Source organism: Stegostoma tigrinum, chromosome 32, assembly GCF_030684315.1.
Source record: "Stegostoma tigrinum isolate sSteTig4 chromosome 32, sSteTig4.hap1, whole genome shotgun sequence".
NCBI classification, from domain to species: Eukaryota; Metazoa; Chordata; class Chondrichthyes; order Orectolobiformes; family Stegostomatidae; genus Stegostoma; species Stegostoma tigrinum.
The window spans coordinates 34,311,690-34,334,322 of record NC_081385.1 but is presented as its reverse complement, the minus strand read 5'-3'; the positions used below and the strand labels follow the sequence as shown (position 1 = coordinate 34,334,322).

General features: G+C 42.7%; 1 protein-coding gene across 2 annotated transcripts in view; it reads left to right on the top strand.

The window, feature by feature from the left end:
* Positions 1-292: 292 nt before the first annotated feature.
* The window catches only part of kirrel3a (kirre like nephrin family adhesion molecule 3a), a 564,427-nt gene continuing 542,086 nt past the window's right edge, over positions 293-22,633 (top strand). Inside the window, exon 1 of one of the 2 annotated variants that reach the window (XM_048562289.1) lies at positions 293-593. In XM_048562289.1, the coding sequence (XP_048418246.1) occupies positions 548-593 (46 nt within the window). In that variant the 5' untranslated portion in view covers positions 293-547. The remainder of the gene's footprint in view (positions 594-22,633) is intronic. The other variant, XM_048562290.2, reaches the window with a different exon arrangement.

The following is a 22,633-nucleotide window of genomic DNA, read 5'->3' as shown; positions in this document are numbered from 1 at the left end:
CCATTGCTGACTCTATTCAGCAGGTAAAGTACTGGATGTGACAGAAACAGTGCTGGTAAGTTAATTTGAGTTAGGGCGGGGGCAGCTACCTTACCTTAGACTGATTGAATTTTCTGTCGTACCATTTGAAATAAATGATATTAACATCACCCAAACATCAGTTTGCCTGAGCTGGGTAAGGGCAGAGACGGTAGCCTTGTCCAGCGCTAGGTTGGCACAGGGCAAGTGTGGGTGACTCTGGCTGTGTGGTGTGCTTAGTGCTGGGTTTGATTGGTGTTCGTGGAGGGTGAGGAGCTGGTTCTGTGGGCGGGGTTGTCTCTGCTGGATCTGAATGACTCTCGGTGAGGAGATGGTGCTGAACCGAGGCAACAGCGGACACAGGAGCAGGACAGCGGCGAGATAGCAGTCACTACGGGCGAGCAGATCCTGAGTCAGTCCAAGGAGAGAGACAGAGGGAGAGGGAGGGGGAGGGAGAGGAATCGCGCAGGGAGTGGAGGCAGTAAGCTGCAAGGAACGGCGAGCGGAGAACAAGCTTTCAGTCCTGGCTATGAGGCCAGTTTTCCCGCTGTTCATCGCCTTGCTCCTGCGGGAAGGTAAGAGGCAGGCAGGAGCTGACACACTCCCTGCTTTATTTAGCTCCAGTGCATGCTTTGCGTTGCTTTTTTCTGGCTGCTGTGATTTGCGATCTTTGCTGTTGCTGTGAGCTGGGAGCTCTGACTGTGAACAGTGACAATAACTCCTTCTGTTGCCCTACCTGTTGTTGGGGTGGACGGTGTGTTTTGGGAAGAAAATGTTAGTTTTTTCTTAAAATACTTCCAAGGCACCTGCTCAGTAGGGAGTGTTTTACCCTCTCGCAGTGTCCCCGGGAAGGGGATTAACCTCTGAAAGTACATATCAAGGAGGGTATTACCCTCTCAATATGCCCACTAGGATCTATTACCCCGTGTTTGCCCAGCAGTAGGGTCTATTACCCTCTCAATATGCCCACTAGGATGTATACCCTGAGTCTGCCCAGCAGTAGGGTCTATTACCCTCTCAATATGCCCACTAGGATGTATACCCTGAGTCTGCCCAGCAGTAGGGTCTATTACCCTCTCAATATGCCCACTCGGATGTATACCCTGAGTCTGCCCAGCAGTAGGGTCTGTTACCCTCGCAATATGCCCACTAGGATCTATTGCCCCGTGTCTGCCCAGCAGTAGGGTCTACTACTCTCTCAGTACGCCCACTGGGTGCTGACTGTTCCGAATCACTATACAGGCTCTGGGAATGAGCTCCAAGGTTTGGGATAGACTTCCCGGGAGCAGGAGTGAGCTCCGGGCTTTGGGAATAACTCAAAGCACAGAGTGACAGATCGCTCCTCCCAGGGAAAGTTTCCCTCTTCAGGCTGGAGCTGGGAACTGGAGAAACTGTGCGCAACGAGAGGGGAGAGAGAGGGTTGCTGGGTGTTACTGAGAGCCACACAGAGACAGTGACTGGGGACTGGATGGTACTGTTTTGGGGGGGTGGGGGGGAGGGGGGGTGAGTGGTGGCACTTTTCTGTCAGAGTCAAATCCACCAGAAGTTTGCGACTTCTCTGCGCCCTTCAAAACGCCAGCAATTCAGTTAGTTAGATCTGTGGCAAGAAAATGATGTGTTCGCAGCAAAAGTAGTGTCTCTGTGTGTGTGTGTGTGTGTGTGTGTGTTCATGCTCCGCTGTACTCTTCAAAGAGCAGAATTGAAAGTTGAAGGGACAAGGAGAGAGGAGACTAGCCTGGATTAGGATAACCAGTAACTCTTCACCAGTTTAAAGTGGGCGAGAAACACACAGTGAGCGCCGGTCTCTGAATCGAATAAAAACCAGAGTTGTTACAGAGTTGTGAATTCTCAGGGTGAATCTGGCGTTCAGCTAAGAATAGTGGAGATAACGCTGTAGTGAAAATATCGTAATAGTTCGGGGGTTTTCTGTCTGCCCCAAAATCTCCATTTTCAATCCCTCAGGGTCTGTGTGTGTGTGTGTGTGAGAGAGAGAGAGAGACGCTGGAGAATTAGCAATGCGAGCGTTCTGACGGCGACAATGTGCTTTTGTTGGTTTCACAGTGTGGCATTGACTCGGGAACAGTAAAAATTAGCAACATAAACACCCAGCAACAGCACTGTGGGGGTTGGGGGTGTGACCCCTCGGTGTGTGTCTGTAGAGAGCTGTCTGATAGAGGGGTGCGGTGTTAGGAAGATACAGGGATAGTCAGTTCCCCACCTTTGCTCAGTACTGCGAGTCTGTTTTTTTTTAAATTTTGGATCGGAGTTAGTTATACTGTCAGTGTAAAATGGAAACCCTGAGTCCAGGCATTCAACTCCCTATGCCCACCATTTCCCTTCACTTCAGGGTTTGGACTTGTTCCGCTGTTGTCCCCAAACTTGGTTCTAACAACAGAGAGAGTATGTACCCCCAAGGTCTCACTCCCAGTCACTGCGCCGGGAGAGGACCCCACTCCCCTTCCACATTGCACAGCCCGTCTGCAGCGAGCACACCGGGTGGGGAAGAGGTGGACGATCGATTCTTAGCCGGGCTTCTGGCCCCTGAGTGTACGTTGGCCTCCCCCAGGATCTGGTGCTCACAATCAGAGACACGAGGTTCCCTTCCCGCTGAGACGACTGATTACTGCCTGGAGATCCCCAGGACTGGATCTCCCGTGCTGCTGGAGAGATCGTCAACCGGAGATAATCTCGTGGGAGTTGCTGTTCAATAACGGAAGGAATCACACCGATTCTGACCCTGATCTCACTCCATTCCCACATTGGTAAATTTTCCAGCAAGGTTGGTCTGTTGATGGCTTTTATTTTAGGAAAATGGATGGTTTTATCTCCTCCCAGTCCAGAAGTGATGGGCCGAACGGCCCCAAATGCCATGACAGTATCTTTCCTCTAAGAAAACTCAAAACAAAATATTTCGACCTGAAAATCACAGAAGCGCGCAATAAAATGCCACTTATCACGATTTGGCAGGTTGGAGCGTCAGTGTGTTATAATAAATCAGAAAACTTATCATCTCACCTGGGACAAAGTAGCCTACTGTGGGAGCTGTGGTGAGTTTAGAGGGTAACTGGTGTTGTGGTTATGTCAAGAGATTAGTCCCCGAAAAACATCATTTCGCATGCCCTCCCTCAGTAACAGTAGCCACGCATGTATCAGATTGTGATAAAAACCCAATGGTTTATTGAGAGATAGCAGGAACTGCAGATGGTGGAGAATCTGAGCTAACACGGTGTTGAGCTGGATGAACACAGCAGGCCAAGCAGCATCAGGGGAGCAGGAAAGCTGACGTTTCGGTCCTGAAGAAGGGTCCAGACCCGAGACGTCAGCTTTCCAGCTCCTCTGATGCTGCTTGGCCTGCTGTGTTCTTCCAGCTCTACACCGTGTTATCTCAGTTAGTTTATTAATGTCTTTAACTGGTTGAATGTCTCAAAGCCTCCCGTCCTGTGACTCCTTTCTGACCTTCTGACGTTACCTAGCAAGCTACTCAATTGTATCGTCAGCCTCACAGGACGGTGAGCAGTGGCCAAACCATTCTCACCCTGCTTACATCCTGAGAATGTTTTATTTTAGAAAAGAGCACCAAGTCCCTCTCTCAGCCCACTGGATCCGCCTCACTTGGCCGTAAATTCATCCAAAGGAAACACACAGCGAGAGATTGTGGCTCATGAGGGGCACAGACAGACGTCCACACTCAAATACACACACACACACAGCTACACATACACACTTACACACAGCCCCACACATACCCATACAAAAGGGAGGTGCTGGCCTTGTGGTATTATCGCTGGGCTGCGATAATGGGTACTGGGGATACGGGTTCAAATCCTGCCACTATAGATGGTAGCATTTGGGTGAAGTAAAAATCTGAAATTAAGAGTCTAAGGACGACCATGAATCAATTGTCGGCGCCCTCATCCTATGAATGAATAAAGGGAGGAAACACTAAAGCACTGACAATTAATTACGTATATACGTGCGTCCCGCCCCCCCCCCCCCCACATATTTAGGGATGGTGCACATTATCTTAGTGCATATAGGAATTAGAACTGAGAGTCTGGCATAGCAAGCAATAATAAAGTCTAGGAGATTTATATTTATATATATAGGAGATATAAGCGATGAAGGTAGAATGCACACGTGTTAAGTAACAAAGCCTCAACAGAACGCTTCACATGAAGCTCTGTTAATGGGAGCGACTGCAAAGGGTTTGCTGTGACTTTCTGAGCAAGCCGAGCTGTGTTAGTAGTGGTGAAGGGGTGAGGTAGATCAGTGACTGAGTGACCGGATCAGGACTGAGAGAATCTCCAACAGCTGCTCTCTTCCTCCAGCAATAACACCGCCTCTAATCCGCTAATCCTAGCCTCTAATCCACTAATCCCTGCAATCTGCTTCTCTCAGATTCTCAGAGATTTATCCCACAGTAGTCTCGCCTTGCCTTGGGCTAAAAAACTTGCTCCTCCAGAGGATTCAACACTATTTTATGTGTCAGTTTGAATTAGTCCAAGACCTTGTAATGAAAGATTTATAATTGTCTCATCAGAATCCAAACACATTTTAATCAAAGCATCTGCAAAATTCTATAAAAATGATTTGAAACATGCTATCTGGGGAATAAATAGTAAAACTGTAGCATTGTAAAATAGCAGGAATATTAAAAGCAATTTATAATTTGATCAAATTTATGATACTTGGGACATGCTTATCCTCACTGGTTTTGAATTGCAAGCAACTCTTTCAGTCTTTTTTTTGTTTGTTTTTTTATTAACCCCCGTGAGCGCAATGATTTCGCATCGGGCAATGAGCAAGCCTGTGTCTTTGTAAATTCTTTCTTCGTCTCATTTTTCAATAAAACAAATGCAGTGTGTTAGATGCTGTGGTGTAACGTGAGGAGAATGGATTTTTTTCTCTGATTGAGATGTTTCTTCGTAAATGCATAATCCAGTTTTGTTTGCTTCTGTTCTCTCCGCTTAAGTTTTCGTCCGACCGAATGCTTTTTTTTCCAGACCATATTGAAAGCAGGTCTTAAGCTGCTCAAGTACAAATTGCAATGGACTGCATTCATTTCAGTTTAAGAGGTTGCTGGGTGACCTCATGGAAGCGTCCTAAACGATCAAAGGATTTAAGAGGTTAAACACGATGACTCCAGGACAGTAATCCTTAAATATGAAACAAGCAATTTAATCAGGAAGAGGGTTATTTTTACTGTACAAAAGGTAGCGAATATCGAGAATTGAGACGGGGTCAATTGAAATGCCCAAGGTTACGATTGATAGTTTTTATTTATTGTTCAGTGAAGGAAGTTGGAGAAAAGGCAAGTAAATGGAACTGACATACAGTTCAGCCATGATCAAATAGAATGATGGAGCAGGTTCTCCGGAGTGAAGAGCCCTCTCCTGTTTCTGTTTCATCTTTTCACCATTTCAGTTCGATTATGGTGGAGACTTCCGCTCACAAAATCAGAAGGTGATTGCAAGAGCCTCCCCCAAACCATTCGGTCCAAACACAAAGGGCAGGCCCATAAACGCATTGAAGTTCTTACTTTAAGATAGCACCAAGTTCAAAAGTGAATCTTTTCCCTGGCCATTCCGACACACTGCAGTGTGGGTGTAGGTTACTGTGATTAAGCTTGCGGACACGTTGAATTCTGCTTTCACTCAAATCTCCATGGTAAATAATATGTTTGAAATTTTATTTTAATCACAACAATGTATAATGCCTTGCTTTAATTTTCTAGAAATTAATTTCAGGACTCATTAAAATGTACTCATCAGAATTGATTTCAATTTTTGCAGATCCATTATGACAAAATATAATTGTATTTGACTGAACAATTCACTTGAGTTTATGGCTCTGGACTGATTTGGTATTGAAAATGCCATTACAGTTAGTAAATGCATGACCTGGTCCTTTGGAGTAAGAACTTTCATGGCCACTATGTTCCATGACCTCAAGGAATTCCAAAGAGTTCGCCACTGAGGGATTATTGATTGAATTGCAGTCACTGCTATAGGGGTAAACATACAGCCATTTTGTACACTGCAAGATCCCACACACACAAGAGAGAAAGAGAATCAGATAATCTGCTTGTAGTTGTATTGCTCAGCCCAACCTTCAATTCATATCACTTACAGCAATCTATGCAGATAAACAGTGCATTCCAATCCTTGGCTTCATGCCTATTAAAAAGTGGAACTCAACCTCTCCAAAATTAAAGCTTTGACCTTGAAGTCAGAAGCAAGATTGCTACCACGTGGCCAAAGTAACTATGACATCAAATGAAGCTAAAGTACTGTGGCTGCTGCAGGTCTGAAATAAAAACAAAGTTTTTCTATATGAGAAACTCAGGAGGTGCGGGGGCATCTGTGGAGAGAGAAACAGAATTAATGTCTTGAGTTCAATATGACTGTTCTGTGGAATTCGTGAATCAGAAGACCATCAGACCCAGGGTTTGAACTCTACCATTGGGTGTTCTCATTCAGTTGTGGTTCAGTGGACAGGTTTCTTAGGTCTTTCTTAGAAGTCCTTATTTCAAATGCCACTTGGAACATTTGAGCATGAAAATCTAATGCAGTGTACCTAGAATCGTAGAATCTCGATAGTGCTGAAAGTTTGCCTGATGTTGTCTGCAAGGACCTTTGAAGAGCATCCCACCCAAGCCTACCAAACCCCCTCCACCCTATCCCTGTAATCCTAAATTTCCCATGGCCAATCCACTTAACCTGCACATTTCTGTACACTATTGTGCAATTTAGCATGGCCAATCCACCTAATCTGCACATTACGGAACACTATGGACAATTTAGCATGGCCGATCCACCTAACGTGCACATCCCTGAACACCACAGAGCAATTTATCATGTCCAGTCCACCTAACCTGCATATTCCTGAACTGTGGGAGGAAACCAGAGCACCCGAAGGAAACCCACACAGACAGAGGGAGAATGTGTTGAAGGTGCATTTTTATTTTTAGTGAGATATTAATAATCTGAGGCCTTGGCTTCTCTTCTTCAGTGAACCAGAAGGCTCCTGTTGTGTTACATCAAAGAGAACCAGGGGAATTGTTCCAACAGTCCTTTCTTCAACATTTACCTTTCAATCAACATTGCTAAATAAAAACAAAGTAGCAATTGGATTGTTGTTACAGATTCTGTACAGATTTTGCACTGTGCAAAATGAAGAGCTGATTTCTTATATCACATCCATGGCCACACTTGAAAAGTGGTTAAATTTCAAGCACCTTAGGGTGTCGTGGGGTCTCAAAGGTGCTATATAAACGCAGATCTAGTTTTTGTTTTAACCAGGCAGCAGCTGTGGCACTACAATTGTTCTTGTTAGCTCTGAATCTAAGAAGCCAAGTTCTGCCAAGATTTTGGTGAATGACTCTATCAGTGAGTCCTGTTGAGAAATACTGAGGTGTGGATTTGTAGCCAGGAGTGGATCAAGGTCAGGCTCTGAAACCTTCAGCATTGAATAAACTGCCAACATTTACTATTCAAACTCACACAAAGAATAAACAAAGTTGAGTGAGGCACTGCAGAGTTGCTGAGGACAAATTGTGCAGCTGCCACAATCTGATTTTCTTTTCTGGAAGTCTCCAATGAAGTTATTACTTGCAATGGATATAACACTGTGACTGCACCAAATCCTCCTCATAATAGATAGCACAGGGAATGAGTGATTATTGAAAGATCAAGTAGGCAGCAGTGTACCAGTAAGAGTTATTGTCATCTATAAATGAAGGTGATATGGTGATAAAGGTATTGTCAGAGGGGGAGAACCACACCAAGCCATTTGCAAAACTCTCCCCTCAATCGGCGTCAGTAAAAAATGATCATTTAGCCATTTTCACCTCCCCAGTCTCAAGAACTTTGTTTTCCTCATCAGTCATCTCCATAATCTCACTGTCACTCAATCTCCTCACTCTCATCCACACTCAGTCTCTTCACCCTGATCCATTCAGTCTTCTCACTTGCTCTCAACCTCCTCACCCTCACTCAATGTTTCTACTCTCATCCACACTCAATCCCATCACCCCCACATATTCCCTGCTCTTACCCAGACCCATACTCAAACCTCACATTGTTACTTTCACTCATTCTCTCGCTCACACAGTGCCCCTCATTCTCCCTCATTCAAATCCCTCACATGTACCTTCCATCATCTCATCCTCAGCCATTCTCAGTCCTGCCTTCCTTGTCTGATATTGATTCTCTGTTTTTCCCTTCTCCCCATGAGTGAAAGTCTGTTCACTTATTCCTTTGAGCAATTTCTGCCATCTTCTCATGCGTATTCATGCTACCTTCATATCTTATTGTTCTAACTTGTCATTCCCTCACCAATAACCACATTTTATTTCTTTTTATCTTATCTATTTGATGTAAATGTAAAACCCTTTGAGGTATCATCCTATATTTGAATACCATTCACCAAACTTACCCAATCACATTGACATACTTGAGTAAGAGTGATGGTTTGTAATGATCATTTCAGAAGATCTGGCTAATTTCTTACATCATTAACCATAGGAAAATTCTTAACGTCTGCCTAACCTGATTTTAACTAAATAAGCAGAGAAGCCATTGAATCTAAAGATACTTGTCTTCAAAAAGTCTCTACAGTGTGGAAATAAGCCCTTCGGCCCAACAAGTCCATACCGACCCTCAGAGCATCCCACCCAGACCCATCCTCCTGTCTACATAACCCTGAACACTGCGGGCAATTTAGTATGGCCAATCCACCTAGCCTGCACATCTTTGGACTGTGGGAGGCAACCGGAGCACCATGAGGAAACCCATGCAGACGCGGGGAGAGTGTGCAAACTTCACACAGACAGTCGCCCGAGGGTGGAATCAATCACAGGCCTCTGGTGCTGTGAGGCAGCAGTGCTAACCACTGAGCCACTGTACCATATACTGACTCAAAAATGAATAAAACAAGGCTTGCATAGCATCTCTCACTGCCTCGGCGCAATCTACAGCCGCTGAAGCCCCTTTTAGTGTAGAGCAGAGCTATAATGTGGAAAATAGAGCAGTCAATTGGCACACAGCAAGCTCCAAAAATATCAATGAAAGGATAATCAGAAAGTTTGGATCCACAATGTTACCCAAGATGCTGGAGAGAATACCAAGCTGTTTTTCAAATTGTGAAATGAAACTGTAATTTTCACCTGAAGGGGAAATAGACCGTGATTTAAAATCCCATCTGAAAGATGGCATCATCCTTGGTACTGAGATCAAGGATGTGCCTTTTACAGATGAAATATTAGATTAATGATTGTTTACTTCAAGATCAGCCCAGGATATATGACCAAAAGATGTCTCAAACCCACAATCTCCTGAATAAGAGCTCAACCAACTGAACCACGGCTAATACTCACTAGGACAAATGCATTTTACTCATCTGACCACTCCTGTCCCATATCATTCATACAGTCATGATCTGTGGAGATCATTTAGACCATCAAGTTCATGCCAGCAATTTGTGGAGTATTCCAGTCAGTGCTAATCCACTGCTCTTTCCTGCAGCCTTCTACATTTTCTATGTTGTGTTCCTATCTAATTTCTTTTTGAAATAATTGATTATCTCTGTTTCCAATATGTTTGTTGGCAACAAGTTCTATTGGCTGCATAAAACAATGCATCTTTTGTTTAAAATCTGAAACCTGTGTCCTCTAGCCCTTAAACCATACGCTGAAAGGAGAAGCTTTATCTTTCCTTCCTTTTCACCTCTTATCAATTCACCCTTCATTTCATTTTTCTTGAAGGAAAACAATCTCATTTTCTTCAACCTAATCTCTTAAGTAAAATCCCTCATCCCTGGTGTCATTCTGGTAAATCTCCTCTGCATTCACTGAAGAAATGTCATATTCTTCCTGAAGTGGATGTACTTTATTTGTTGCTGAACAAGATTTATATAAAGGTTCAGAATAACCACCCTATTTGTGTTATCAACGCCTCTATTTATGAAGTTCAGGATCCCATATGCTTTACAAATGACTCTGTCAATGTGTCCTGCTATCTTTGAAGATTTATGTACATGAATTGCCTGGTCTTCCTGTCCCTGCATTCTCCTTAGAAAGTCATCAAATCTATATTGCTTTCCCTATCCCTTCTGTCAGGATGCATCACCTCACACTTCTCTGTATCAAATTCCTTTTGTTACCTTTCAGTCTATCCTGTTAGTCTATCTATGTCCTGTTGTAATTGATTAATATTTTCCTCAATGTGTGTCACACTTATATACTTGGTACCATTGCCAAATTTTGAAATTTCACCATCTATTCCAAAATCCAAGTCATCATATAAGCAAAATAAACAGTCATACTAGTGTTTACCAACCATGAGTCTGAACAAAATAACTATTTACAGTGACCTGATAGTTTATGTCCTTTAGCCAATTGTTACCTAAATGGATATCGGTTTTCCTGTCACTTAAGTGCAACTTTGCTGACCAGCTTTTTATGTGGTCCTTTGGCAGAAACTTTCTTAAAATCCACATAGAAAACATCCACCACATTCCCTGCATCAAATGTATCTTACTTGATCAAAAGTAAAGAATAGTCAATGTAGGATCTCCCTTTTACAATATCATGCTGCTGCCTTTCATACAGTCAAAACTCTACACATGTTTACTGATTTCCCCAATTATTAACCAGCAGCGGTGTCAAACCGGCTGATGTATAGATAGAGGGAATGACCTCACGCACTCTTCTGAATATTTGCCACATTCTAATCTTCGAGGTTGGAACTTTATGGTAAGCACTTTCATTATCTCTACCCTCATTTCCCTTAGTAATCTGGGACTTAAGTGCTTTGACCATGTGAGAACTGATAGTTTGGCTCCCCTCTTTATAATCAAATATTTTTATTGCTTTTTAGCATACACCTATCATACTTCAATTGAAATGTGGTACTAGTCAAAACTAAGAAACTACAAAAACAGTTAAAAATTTACAAGGCTTCCTTAAGTGAAAGGATAAGGAATCCTATCAACTATTAACTGCAACAACAAATAATAAAACAAACATCAAATGCACACACAAACACAGGTAATATGTTTAAAAATGAGAAAATATCTTACATGGGCGGGAAGGAAAAAAAGACTAAATATATAGAATTTAATCGTTTTGAGAGTTTTTGAGGCATTAACTTTGTAATCTGGAATCATAGTTGCTAAATAAAATGCATCTTCAACATGGTGAAGTTTGTAGATATCTTGGAGTTCTTGGTGAGTATTTCTTCTCCCAATTTATTTTCCACTGGATGTTGTCTGAGAATATATGAAAGGGTAGGACTTCAGTCTCTTCTGGTTGCAAATTAACTTATCCTCTCTCTGTTCTACTGCACAAGACAGATACTGAAATATGATTCATTTGTATATTCCCAAGTCGAGCTGAATAGTTGCAGGCAACAGTTGATGGGCAATGAGTGTACTTATCAGACAAGCATGAAATAGTAACCGCACATTTCTAGCAGCTGACTCAGTGGCCTGGTTTCAATGGTTTTCGATAAAATTATCATTTCACTGCAGATGGTTTATTTTCTTCCACATGCATCTCTTCAGCATACCTCAGTCTTCGGTATTATGATCATGACAGTTATTTTAGGCCAGTATTTTCCCTTAAAAACTATTTTTGTTCCTGACATGTTTCAGGGATAACAGGAATAATTAAAATATCCTTTTTTACTACAATCACATCAGTAAGCTTGTCAGATCAGGTGATTTATTTATTTTAAACACAGTCAGCCTTTCCAATAAAGGCTGCCTCAATTTTCATCTCATTCATTGTCTCTGCATCTCTGTTACTACTGACACTTTATCAGCTTCCTCTTCCTGAGTAAGTACCAATATAAAGTACTCCTCAAGTATTCTGTACTTTCAGATCATCTTTTCTGGTCCAACAGACCTTGATTCTTGCTACCTATTTACTATTGATGTGCTGACAGAAGATTTTTGGGTCATTTAAATGATATCAATCATTCCATTCTGATATTCTTTCTTTGCCAGCCTTGTTTCCGTACTCCCCCTTTCAACTTATGTCTTTTTCCATGCTTCTCAGTTGAAATGAGCATCTTACACTCAGTTTTTAAAATTACATCTTATTGTCAATCATCCCTAGCTTCCAAGGTACCCTGGCATTTCTTCATCTGCCTTTATGTCTTGCTGGAATGCACCTAGCCCATTTTTCCAAAGTTGCATCCTTAATGATACATGTACTATTTGAATTTCAGTGCTTAAAATCTGATGTCTTTGAATCTTCTGTTTTATTTTCTAATCTGTTGTAAATTGTGTGTTTCAATGAGCCTTTCTGAGGAGCTCAGCAAGTTTACAATACTTTTATCTCACAGTTACTGGGTGAAGCCAGTCCATGCCAAAGATCAAAGGCTCCATTGTCAGTCAGCTGTAAAGATCAAAGCTGAAACAAGTTTAGGTCGTGCCAGTCCAGTTCCTCACCAACAACCAAAAATAAGCAGTTTGACATAAGTTGGCATTAAGTCCACAATCTAATTCAGAGGATGAAAAGGGCAACTGAGGTGGATAGTGACACTGAAAATATCACTTTGTTTTTGAGGTCGATGGAGTAAGGAAGTACTTCACTCTGTGAACTAAACTGTCACCAGGCCAATACAGGAATCTGTGAATTCCCATTAGTAAAGATGTTGATTCTAACTCAAACGTTGCAAATGCTTTGGGCTCCTAATTATCACATGGTCTGAGAACTGACCAACCTGGATCTCCAAGAGGGCTCCACTTGATCTGGGATTGAATAGGTCCAAGTGGAGATATGGGCAGATTGTAAGATTGGTCCAAGTAGATGCCCTAAGAGAAGAGGCCCTACTTTTTACAGCCAGTGCCTTAAATGAAGTGGATGAAGAACTATTTGCAAAGTTTTTAAGGAACATTGGCATCAGGCCTGGAGCTGAGATGTCTAAACCCTTGGCCAAGCTTGCAACCATTCAGTTAACAAGCTCACCCCAGTGCACTCAGCAAGCAGGGCCACAAAATTTTGTTCAGGATATAATGTTTAAATTCTGGTAATATATAGATCCTTCTTTCTGGCAATCTTAAAAGGGGCTGCTTGCTCCTTGCAGTGTGGTCTTTCTGACAAAGTTAGAAAGATACAGAGATAGGGCTGGAGAGTGGGACCAGCAGGATTTGGTACAGGCATGGTTGGCCGAATGGCCTCCTTCTGTATATAATATCTGAATTCCTCTACCCCGTCATCTGAAGGCAGCAAGCTGCAACTGCAAATACAATGAGCTTCCTTGATCTGTAATCCTGCATTCGGTTTATCATTGGGATATCACAACTGACGTGGATGGTGCCAACAGCTGAGATTTGCTTTCTGCTCCAGGATTGGCTGGATTGAGACAACAGGAGGATCCCTGGCTGCTGTTTTACTTCCTAGTTTAAGAAAGCCCATTGTAGTCTTGATTGCTGTGAGCCAGCTTGCATAGGCCAAGGATCAAACCATCCACCTTCAGACCCAAATGACTTGTCTTTACTGATCTGGCTATTGGGAGTTCTGTAAATTGAGAGACATCTGCACCATTTAACACCATGAAGCTGGATTTTATATCTATCTCCCTCACCCACAGCGGTGTGCTAGAAGAGAGAGGAGGGTTGGGGGGAACACTATCGTAGGAGCAACTCCTAAAAAGTATCATGCGGCCACCTTGACAAACCCCAACCTGTCTCCTATTTTACATGGTTTTGGTGTCAGTATTAGAGAGCATATTTTCCCTGGAGCACATTGAGGCCCTTCATTGGTTAATATTAGCCACTTAAATATTTCATCACATTACTGCCACGATTTATTTCTATGGAGTGGGAAGTCCAATACCATACAGGAAGCTCAGCAGCTTTTACAGGGGAAGTTGGTGTCAGGTAACAAGGTGGGAGTGTACTTTGGAGGTCCCCTGTGTCCAATGTGCCCCTCCCAAGCCCTTAACTCTCCTGTATACCTTCCCCTGGTCTTGCAAATCCAAATACCTTCCCCCACCTGCCACACTGGAGCCTGCTAACCAGGCCCTGTTCATTCCCTGAACTCCTCTGAAGGCGTTTCATATTGAATGACCTTTTATCAGAACAGTTTCTTTACCTCATTGTGGGATCCATTTCTGATTTCCAATAGTTTCTACGCAATTAAATGCTGTGTGCTCCAAAAGCCACACATTGTTTATAAAACTCTTTGAGATGTGATGAAGCATTATACAAACTCAAGTTCATTCTATCTCTCCCAGCTGGCACAAAATCAATAACATTGCAAATCTGCCAACCATGGTCCGACAAGTGATTATTTTCTAAAGTGAATTAATTTCAATAGAGCAGTGCTCCTGCTACCTCACCAAGTTTGGGAGCTATTTGTTTTTTTTTATTTTCGAAGACTTTTCTTCTTTCCTTCAATCCCAATGTCACAGTTTCTCTCAAGGGCGTCCTATTTCACTGATACAGGCTGCTGTTTCTTAACACACAGAAATGGTCTTTGCACACAAAGGGGCCTGCAAACTGAGTCCAGTTTGGTAGAGATTTGGAAGCAGTAACCCATTCCTTTATTAATTTCTAATCAACCTGTTTCAGAGGTGATATCACACACCATTGGAGCAGGTAGGACTTGAACCTATGACACCTGGTCCAGAGATAGGGACATTGCCACTGCACCGCAAAAACCCTCCCAAACCCCTTATACTCCTTAAAGACCCCAATTGGTTTACAGGCTGAGCAATGAACTGGCCTGAGGAACAAAGCCTTCTACAAAATATCCACTGGAAATTTTGCCCATTGCAGTACACTTCTGATTTTTATCAAAATCCTTGGTGAAAGGATGTGGAGTGGCAGGACAAATCTAATCAAAATCCCAAAATTTAACATTAAATCCTCATAAAACATCTTAGAAGTCAGTGTGATTATTTTAAATGGGTTCATCACAACTCAGTGCAGTCTATCCTAGAATCTACGTCTAGAATCTAAGAAACGCTACTGACTCTCTGGAGAGCATCCTGTTCAACCCTCCCCCATAACCCTGCATTCTTCCATGGCTAATCCACCTGGCCTGCACATCCCTGGACACTATGGGACAATTTAGCATGGCCAATCCACCCTAACCTGCACAACTTTGGGTTGGGAGAGGAAACTGGTGGAAACACACAGATGCAAGGAGAATGTGCAAACTCCACACAGGCAGTTACCCAAGGGTGGAATCAAACCTGGGTACTTGCCAATGCGAAGCAGCAGTGCTAAGCACTGAGCCACTCTGATGAGCTAGGAGATACAGATATAAGGTTTGGGGCAAGAGAGGCACAGGGATATGCAGGAGGCCTGGAATTTGTTAAAGAAGATAGTTAGGACCTGAAAGAGTTCCCTGATGTCACAAAGTAGGCAGGACCAAGTAGGATTTAAAAGATTGCTCCTGAGAGGAGCTAGCCAGTTCACTCAATATCAGAACTGGCTTCTGAGTTGTTGTCAATATTAACAGTGTGTAACTAATGTAATAGTTATTCTTAGACTCAGATGATATCTCACAAAACACATTCTTATTGGATATAATGTAAATAGATATGAAGCAATATGGAATTAACCCATTTGCGGTTCAAGATGATCAAGCCTATCTTCAGCCTAAAACACGATTCCCCTCATGGTATCAGTAATGCTTGGTAATATCTGCAGAAGGATTGACAGCGGCAGCAAATCTACCCAAGTTATCCCAGATAATATTCAACATTAAATCAGAACTAACGGTTACAAACGTTGTGAGAAGTGAAAAGTAATTAATGATTTAAAAGTAAATTGGGTGGTCACCTGAAGGGAGTGAATCTGCTCAAATACAGAGATAGAGCAGAAGAATTGAAGCAATGTGTTACTGTAGGGAGAATTAGCACAGATGTGAAGGATCAATTGTTCTCAAATGTACCAGAATGTGAGTCTAACATTCAAGAGTTTCCCAGAGCCGGTCGCTGCTAACAGAAATGACAGTCTGTTCATTTGCTTGAATCTGGGGGAGATAAGTAGAAAGTCACTGAAGAATTTTAATTATTACTCAGTCCAATAATTCAGAAAATGCCTGAGAACATGGGAACAGGACAAGTTTATCCCAGTCCTAAACATCTGCAGTATTCTCCCAATCTCAGACATGAAGGTCAGCAAGATATCAGGACAGATAAAAGTTCCTTTTGGCCACCAACTCCAATTACAAAGGAATTCTGGGTGATTGCATTCTGCCAACACTGGGAGTGGAAGAGTTGGGACCAGATGCAGAGAGAACTCACTCTCCCCGATTTTGAAAAGCGGGGTACCAGAAACCTGAAGCATTGGCCTTATAGAAATTGGTTTGTGTCCAAGCAAACTGATATTGGACCTTGCACCTCATTTACATGACACTATACTTTTGCAAGAAAACCATACCTTGGTAACCTTGACCTTTAGGGCACTTTTTAAGAGTCTTTAGCTCAGCTGAAAGTACAGCATATTTTCATGATAGTAATTAGCTGCAATTAGGTGTTGCAATGACTTTGCAAACAGATATTGACAAATTGACTTACGAATGGAAAGGGAGTTTGATTTACATCTGTCTCATTAATAGACTGCATGGTATACTTCTGGCACCAATATACCACTACAGCCAGTCCGCCCACCATACTGGATGCTTCAATTTCCATCTTACAAATAATAAAAAAGACAAGACGCTATTGACTTTGGGCTGTAACATTAAAGTATTCAAGTATCAGAAAGTATGCAAGTCATTCTTTTTCAAATAGTTTAATAAATCTTTCCAGCTTTACTAATGACTATTGCTTTGTTAATAAAAGTTCACATCTGTGGCTTTTATTGTCAAAACAAAACATATTTATGTTTGTGAGCAGTGAAATTCTTCACAATAATAACAAACCTCAAACTATTTCACAGGCGAGTAATATTCAATCAGTGAATTGCAGATTACAATGAGACTCAACAGGAAATTTAACAGTCATCAAAAATATTTGTTTTAAATAATCAGAGATAACAGCAAGCAGTCCCTGAGCTAGCCCCATGATAGTGAACTTTCTCATTTCATTTAGGAACTGTAAAAGAATTTTGATGAGAGTCGCGTTTCAGTAAATGTAAATGAAAAGATCAAAACATTTCCCTATTGTTCTAAACAGGTTTGAAAATGAAATAGAACTTCTCTGTAGCTGGAGCTCCGGGATTTGTTCACAACTGCACAATATTGGCTTCAGCTCTTGAAACAATGAGGCCATGTCAGTGAAAATGAAAATCAGATTGCTGTCTTCTATTTTCCCATTATTTCTCTGTTTTTTTTGAATGAAGTCACGATGCTTACATTTGTTATTCTATCCAACCACCCCCAATTGTCAAAAGCAGTGGCTTAAACGGTTGCACAGCTTCTCTGCACTGCTCATCTCTGCATTAATTCAGTTGTGGTGGCTGTGGACTGAGAAAGCACTGGTGAACAGCAATGTACCTATGAATTTTTGCTGCTTCTGAATGATCTGTACAGTATGTTTAAACGAGAGCAACAGACACAGAGCCAAGGATGAGAGAGTGTGCACAGCTTGCAGGGAGCATTGCACCCTGTAGATAATCTGCACTGCACTGGAAGTGGAGAGAATGGATTTTTAAACCAAAGGTTGGGCTGGCTGATTAACCAGGCCACTGTCCTGGTTTGCGTTGAGTGCCTTTGGAAGCTGTTACAAAATAGAGAATACTCAATCACAGTTGCACCTTGAAAGTGGTGCAAAGACTTAACAGTTTATCCACTGGTTACAGGATATCCAGCCTCTGACCATCTCTAGCTGCTGTAATATCTCATAGAATCCCTGTATTGCGGAAACTAGCCATTCTGCCCATTGAGTCACACTGACCCTTTGGACAGCAGCCCACCCAGCCGATCTCTGTAACCCTGCATTTCCCATGGCTAACCCACCCAGCCTGCACATCCCTGGACACAATGGAGCATGGCCAATGTGCCTAACCTTTACATCTTTGGACTGTGGAAGGAAACCCATTCAGAGTCAAGGAGAATGTGCAAACTCCGCACAGACAGTTACCCAAGGGTGGAATTGAACCCTGTCCCTGACACTGTGAGGCAGAAGTAATACCTACTGAGCCACCATGCCACCTCAATTTAATCCCTTTCAGTTTCAGATGAATGGCAGCCACAAGGATTTTGGTGGTGGAGCTGTTCAGTAATGGTAATGCCATTGAATGATAAGGGAAGGTGGTCACATCTTGTTGTGTTGCAGGTGGTTATAGCTGACACTTGTATATCACTTCTCATTTGATGTTGCTTGACATGGATGTGATTATTTCAGTATCCAAGGAATTGAACACTGTGCAATCACCAGTGAGCATCTCCACCAAGGCCTTTTAATGGGCAAAAAGACATTGATAAAGCAGCTGATGGTGAGTGGGCCTTGGAAAAGTGCAGCCATAATGTCGTGGGACTGCAATGATTGGCCCCTAATGATCACATCCATTCTCCTTTGTGTAAGTAATGACTCTGGTGATCATCCTCATTCTGACTGGCTTCAATTTTGCCAGAGCTCCATGATGCCACAAACAATGAAACATTGACTTGATATCAAGGGTAGTCACACTCACTTCACCTCTGGAATTCAGTTCTTTTGTACATGTTCAAACTAAAGTGTTAGTGAGCTGTATGGGCATATGATGTCAACCAAGCCCAGACTGAATTTTGGTAGCAAGTTAGTGATGAATAAATGCTACTTGGAAACACTGTCCTTTGATTATGTTTCTGTGGATGGAGAATAGACTGATAGGGAGGTTAGATTTAGGTCTATGTAAACATAATCACTTAGCTTTCAAGGCTATCCCACCATTCAACTAGATTATGGCTAATCTGTCTCTTGGTTCCATTTGTCTGCTTTGCTTTCATATCCCTTAACACCCCATCAAATCCTTTAATCAACTTAATCACCTCAAGTAGATCCTACCTTCATCTTCGGTATTTAAGGCTAGTCTACATAATCTGGCTGAATAATGTAACTGTTTGAGGCAGTTACCATTCTGATGACTGCATGCCATCCAAGACTAGCATATCACTCCCAAGATGGGCTGCCCAAAACTGAAGTTATTTATTGATGTGGTTTAATTAGAGCTTCATGCAACTGTAACACAACTTGCACACTTTGTGAAGACCCTTTAGTTTGCAACTGTCTGAGCCTGGGTGAGAAATATTCCTGCTTTTGCGTACTTTCTAGTTTATTCATCACTTTGAAAATACTCTGAAGTACTCTTTAAAGGTCAAACATCATTTTGTCATTTTATTTATGATAGGACATGTTGAATTATTTTCCAATTGATAAGTAATTGCCAATGTTATCACTGCCTTGGAAATCGGCTCAACTGCCAGTTCGAGATAATTGGACTTTGACCCAAGGACCAAGATGTTAGTGGATCCAAATCTCTGCAGAAGAACTGATTATTGGACTCCTTAAAGCTCATTACAGCTAATCAAGTTCTTTCAATTATAGAAACATAGAGAATATGTACAGGAGTAGGCTATTCGACCCTTTAAGCCTGTACCACTATTCGTTATGATCATGCAATTTCAGTATCCCACCCCAGCTTTGTCTCCATATTCCTTGATCCCTTCAGCTGCAAGGGCCATGTCCAGCTTCCTCTTGAATATAACTAACAACCTGACTACAACAGCTTTCTGTGGTTTATTTTCCTTTATTCATTCAAGAGACGAGGGCATTGCTGGTTAGGCAGCATTTATTGCCCATCCCTACTGGCCCTGAGGGCAGTTCAAAGTCAACCATATTGCTGTGGGTCTGGAGTTACATGTGGGTTCGTGCAAGTATGGAAGGCAGTTTCCCTCCCTAAAAGGACATTAGTGAATCAGATGGGTTTTTCCAACAATCAACAATGGATTCATAGTCATCCCAAGATCCTTAATTTCGGATATTTTACTGAATTCAAGTTCCACCATTTACCATGGTGGGATTCAAACCCAGGTCCCCTGAATGTTATCTGGGTCTCTGGATTAACAGTCCAGTGATAATACCACTAGGCCATCCCTTCCCTGTAGAAAATTCCACAGATTTGTAACTCTCTAAGTGAAGAAATGTTTCCTCATATCAGTCATGAATGGCTTACTCCCTATTCTTAGATCGTGACCCCGAGTTCTGGACTTCCCCAACATTGGGAACATTCTTCCCGTGTCTAGCCAAGCTTGTTCAGTTCCACTGGGATTTATATGTTCCTGTAGGATTCTCCCCTCATTCATCTAAATTCCTGTGAGGACAAGCCCAGTCAATCCAACCTTTCATCATATGTCAGTCCTGCCAACCTTGGAATCAGTCTATGAATCCTCACTGGACTTCCTGAACAGCAAGAATGCCTTTCCTCGGTCTAGGAGAACAAAACTGCACACAATACTCAAGGTGTGGCCTCACCAAGGCGCTGTACAACTGCAGTGTCATCACTGTCGAAGAAATCACAGCCAGCAATTTGTTCATAGTGAGCTACATGAGGACAAGGGGGATTCTGTATTTTTGTTGGGGGGCCCCTATTTCAAGAGCCATAACACCGCCTGCGCTGTTGATCGAAAATGTCCTCAACAGCATGTCTTGCACTTCCCGCTCCTTTGCTCTCACATCCCCTCCCCTTAATAAGAATAAAGGCAGAATCTCCCTTGTCCTCATATATAACCCCACCAACCTTTCCATCCAACATATCCTTCTTCACCACTTCTGTCACCTACAATCCATCCCCACAACCAAAGAGATATTTCCCTCCCCACCCCTGCCTGTCTTTCATAGGGACCGCTCTCTCCACAACTCCCTTGTACACTCCACACTGCCCACTAACCCCACCACCCCGGCACCTTTCCCTGCAACCGCAGGGAGTGCTACACCTGCCCCTACACCTCCCCCCTCACCTCCATTCAAGGCCTAAAATAAACCTTCCACATTAGACAGGGATTCACCTGCACATACGTCAATGCGCTCTACTCCATCTGGTGCTCCTGATGTGGCCTCCTCTACATCAGTGAGACCACCAGATACTTGGAGACTGTTTTGTACAGCATCAGTACTCTTTACATGACAAACAACAACACCCTCCAGCCACCAACCATTTTAACTCCCTCTCCCACTCCCTATACATCCTGGGCCTCCTCCAGTGTCGCAATGACACCACCCGCAAACTGCAGGAGCAGCACCTGATATCCTGCCTCGGGGCCAACAGCCCCATGGCCTAAACATGGATTTCACCAGTTTTAAAATCTCCCCAACCCTTCCTCATCCCATGTCCAACCCTTCCTCTCATCGTTGCCTCCTCAAACTGACACAACTTGTCCACCTTCTCTCCCACCTCAACATCCCTCCCACCTCACTGACCAATCCCCACTACTCCCTACCTGCACTCATCTATCACCATCTCACTGACCTTCCTCAGCCCCACCCATTCTCTCTCTATTTATTTCCCAGCTCCCTACCCCTCCCCATTTCTAGAGAAGAGTCCCAAGCTGAAATATCACCATCCCTGCCCCTTTGATGCTGCCTGGCCTGCTGTGTTCCTCCAGCTCCACACTATAATCTCTCACCATGCGGTAGTCTCTCAGTACTGCAGCCTAGATTTTGTGACCTGGAGCACGTAACATTTGCTGACATCCGAGGCAAACACAACCCTCTGCGCTGTAACTGACATTTAGGAAGGAGACGCTGTCAACATAAACTCCACTTTTTGCTACTGAGTCTCCTGGAGTCACAGTGAAGCTATGGGTTATGGAGGGTTTGGAAGTTAAATCAAGTCGTTTTGTTATACACCACACCTCCTCATCATGTGTCGTGTTTCACCACATATTAGGTAAGTGGTAATTAGCTCTAATTATTCAGTTTAAACAGGGATGATTTTGATGCACAGATTGCCAGTGATATCATTGAGAACCAGTTTCTATCTCAGTTTCTTCCTTCTCCCATGATAGTGCACCCATGAATAGCTTGACAAACAGAATCAAAGCCTTGTAGGCAGTCTGCTTTTTAATCTCCAGTGTCACTGAAGTTGAGTGAGAGGAATATGTATTTAAAAAGAAAACAATTCTAAGTTTATGAAAGTTGTTGAAGGTGTTGGTGAGATTTTTTTTGAAAACTCAATGGTATTTCTGACTGTTTTACTTTGGAAAGCAATAAATATAGATACGATAAACACTGAATTTGTGTTCCTCAGCAGCACTACATGATACCTCTGTTAAAATTCTTTCAACAGAGCAAATTGCCAGCAAAGTTTGAAAACAGGAAATGCGAAGCTGAATAATAAATGTCACATTGTCCGAAAGCATTGTCGCCATTCCTCCATCAGCACCGAGTCAAAGTCTTGGAGTTCTCTCTCAAATATCAAAGTGCTACCGAGTCAAGTACAGTCATTCAGAAAGGTCCAATTCTACCTTCACAAGCAACAAATGATAGACAACAAATTTTCGTGGCACCTACGTCACAACAATGTTCAGTAAAATAAATCCTCCCTTTGAAATCATCCCCAGCCTGATGACCCCTATCCTCCTGTCTCTTTTTTGTGATGTTGGAACAAAGGAAGGATCATGAGTTATTGATAGAAGCCCCCTGTGCCATTGTGCAGTCTGCATGGTTAGTGA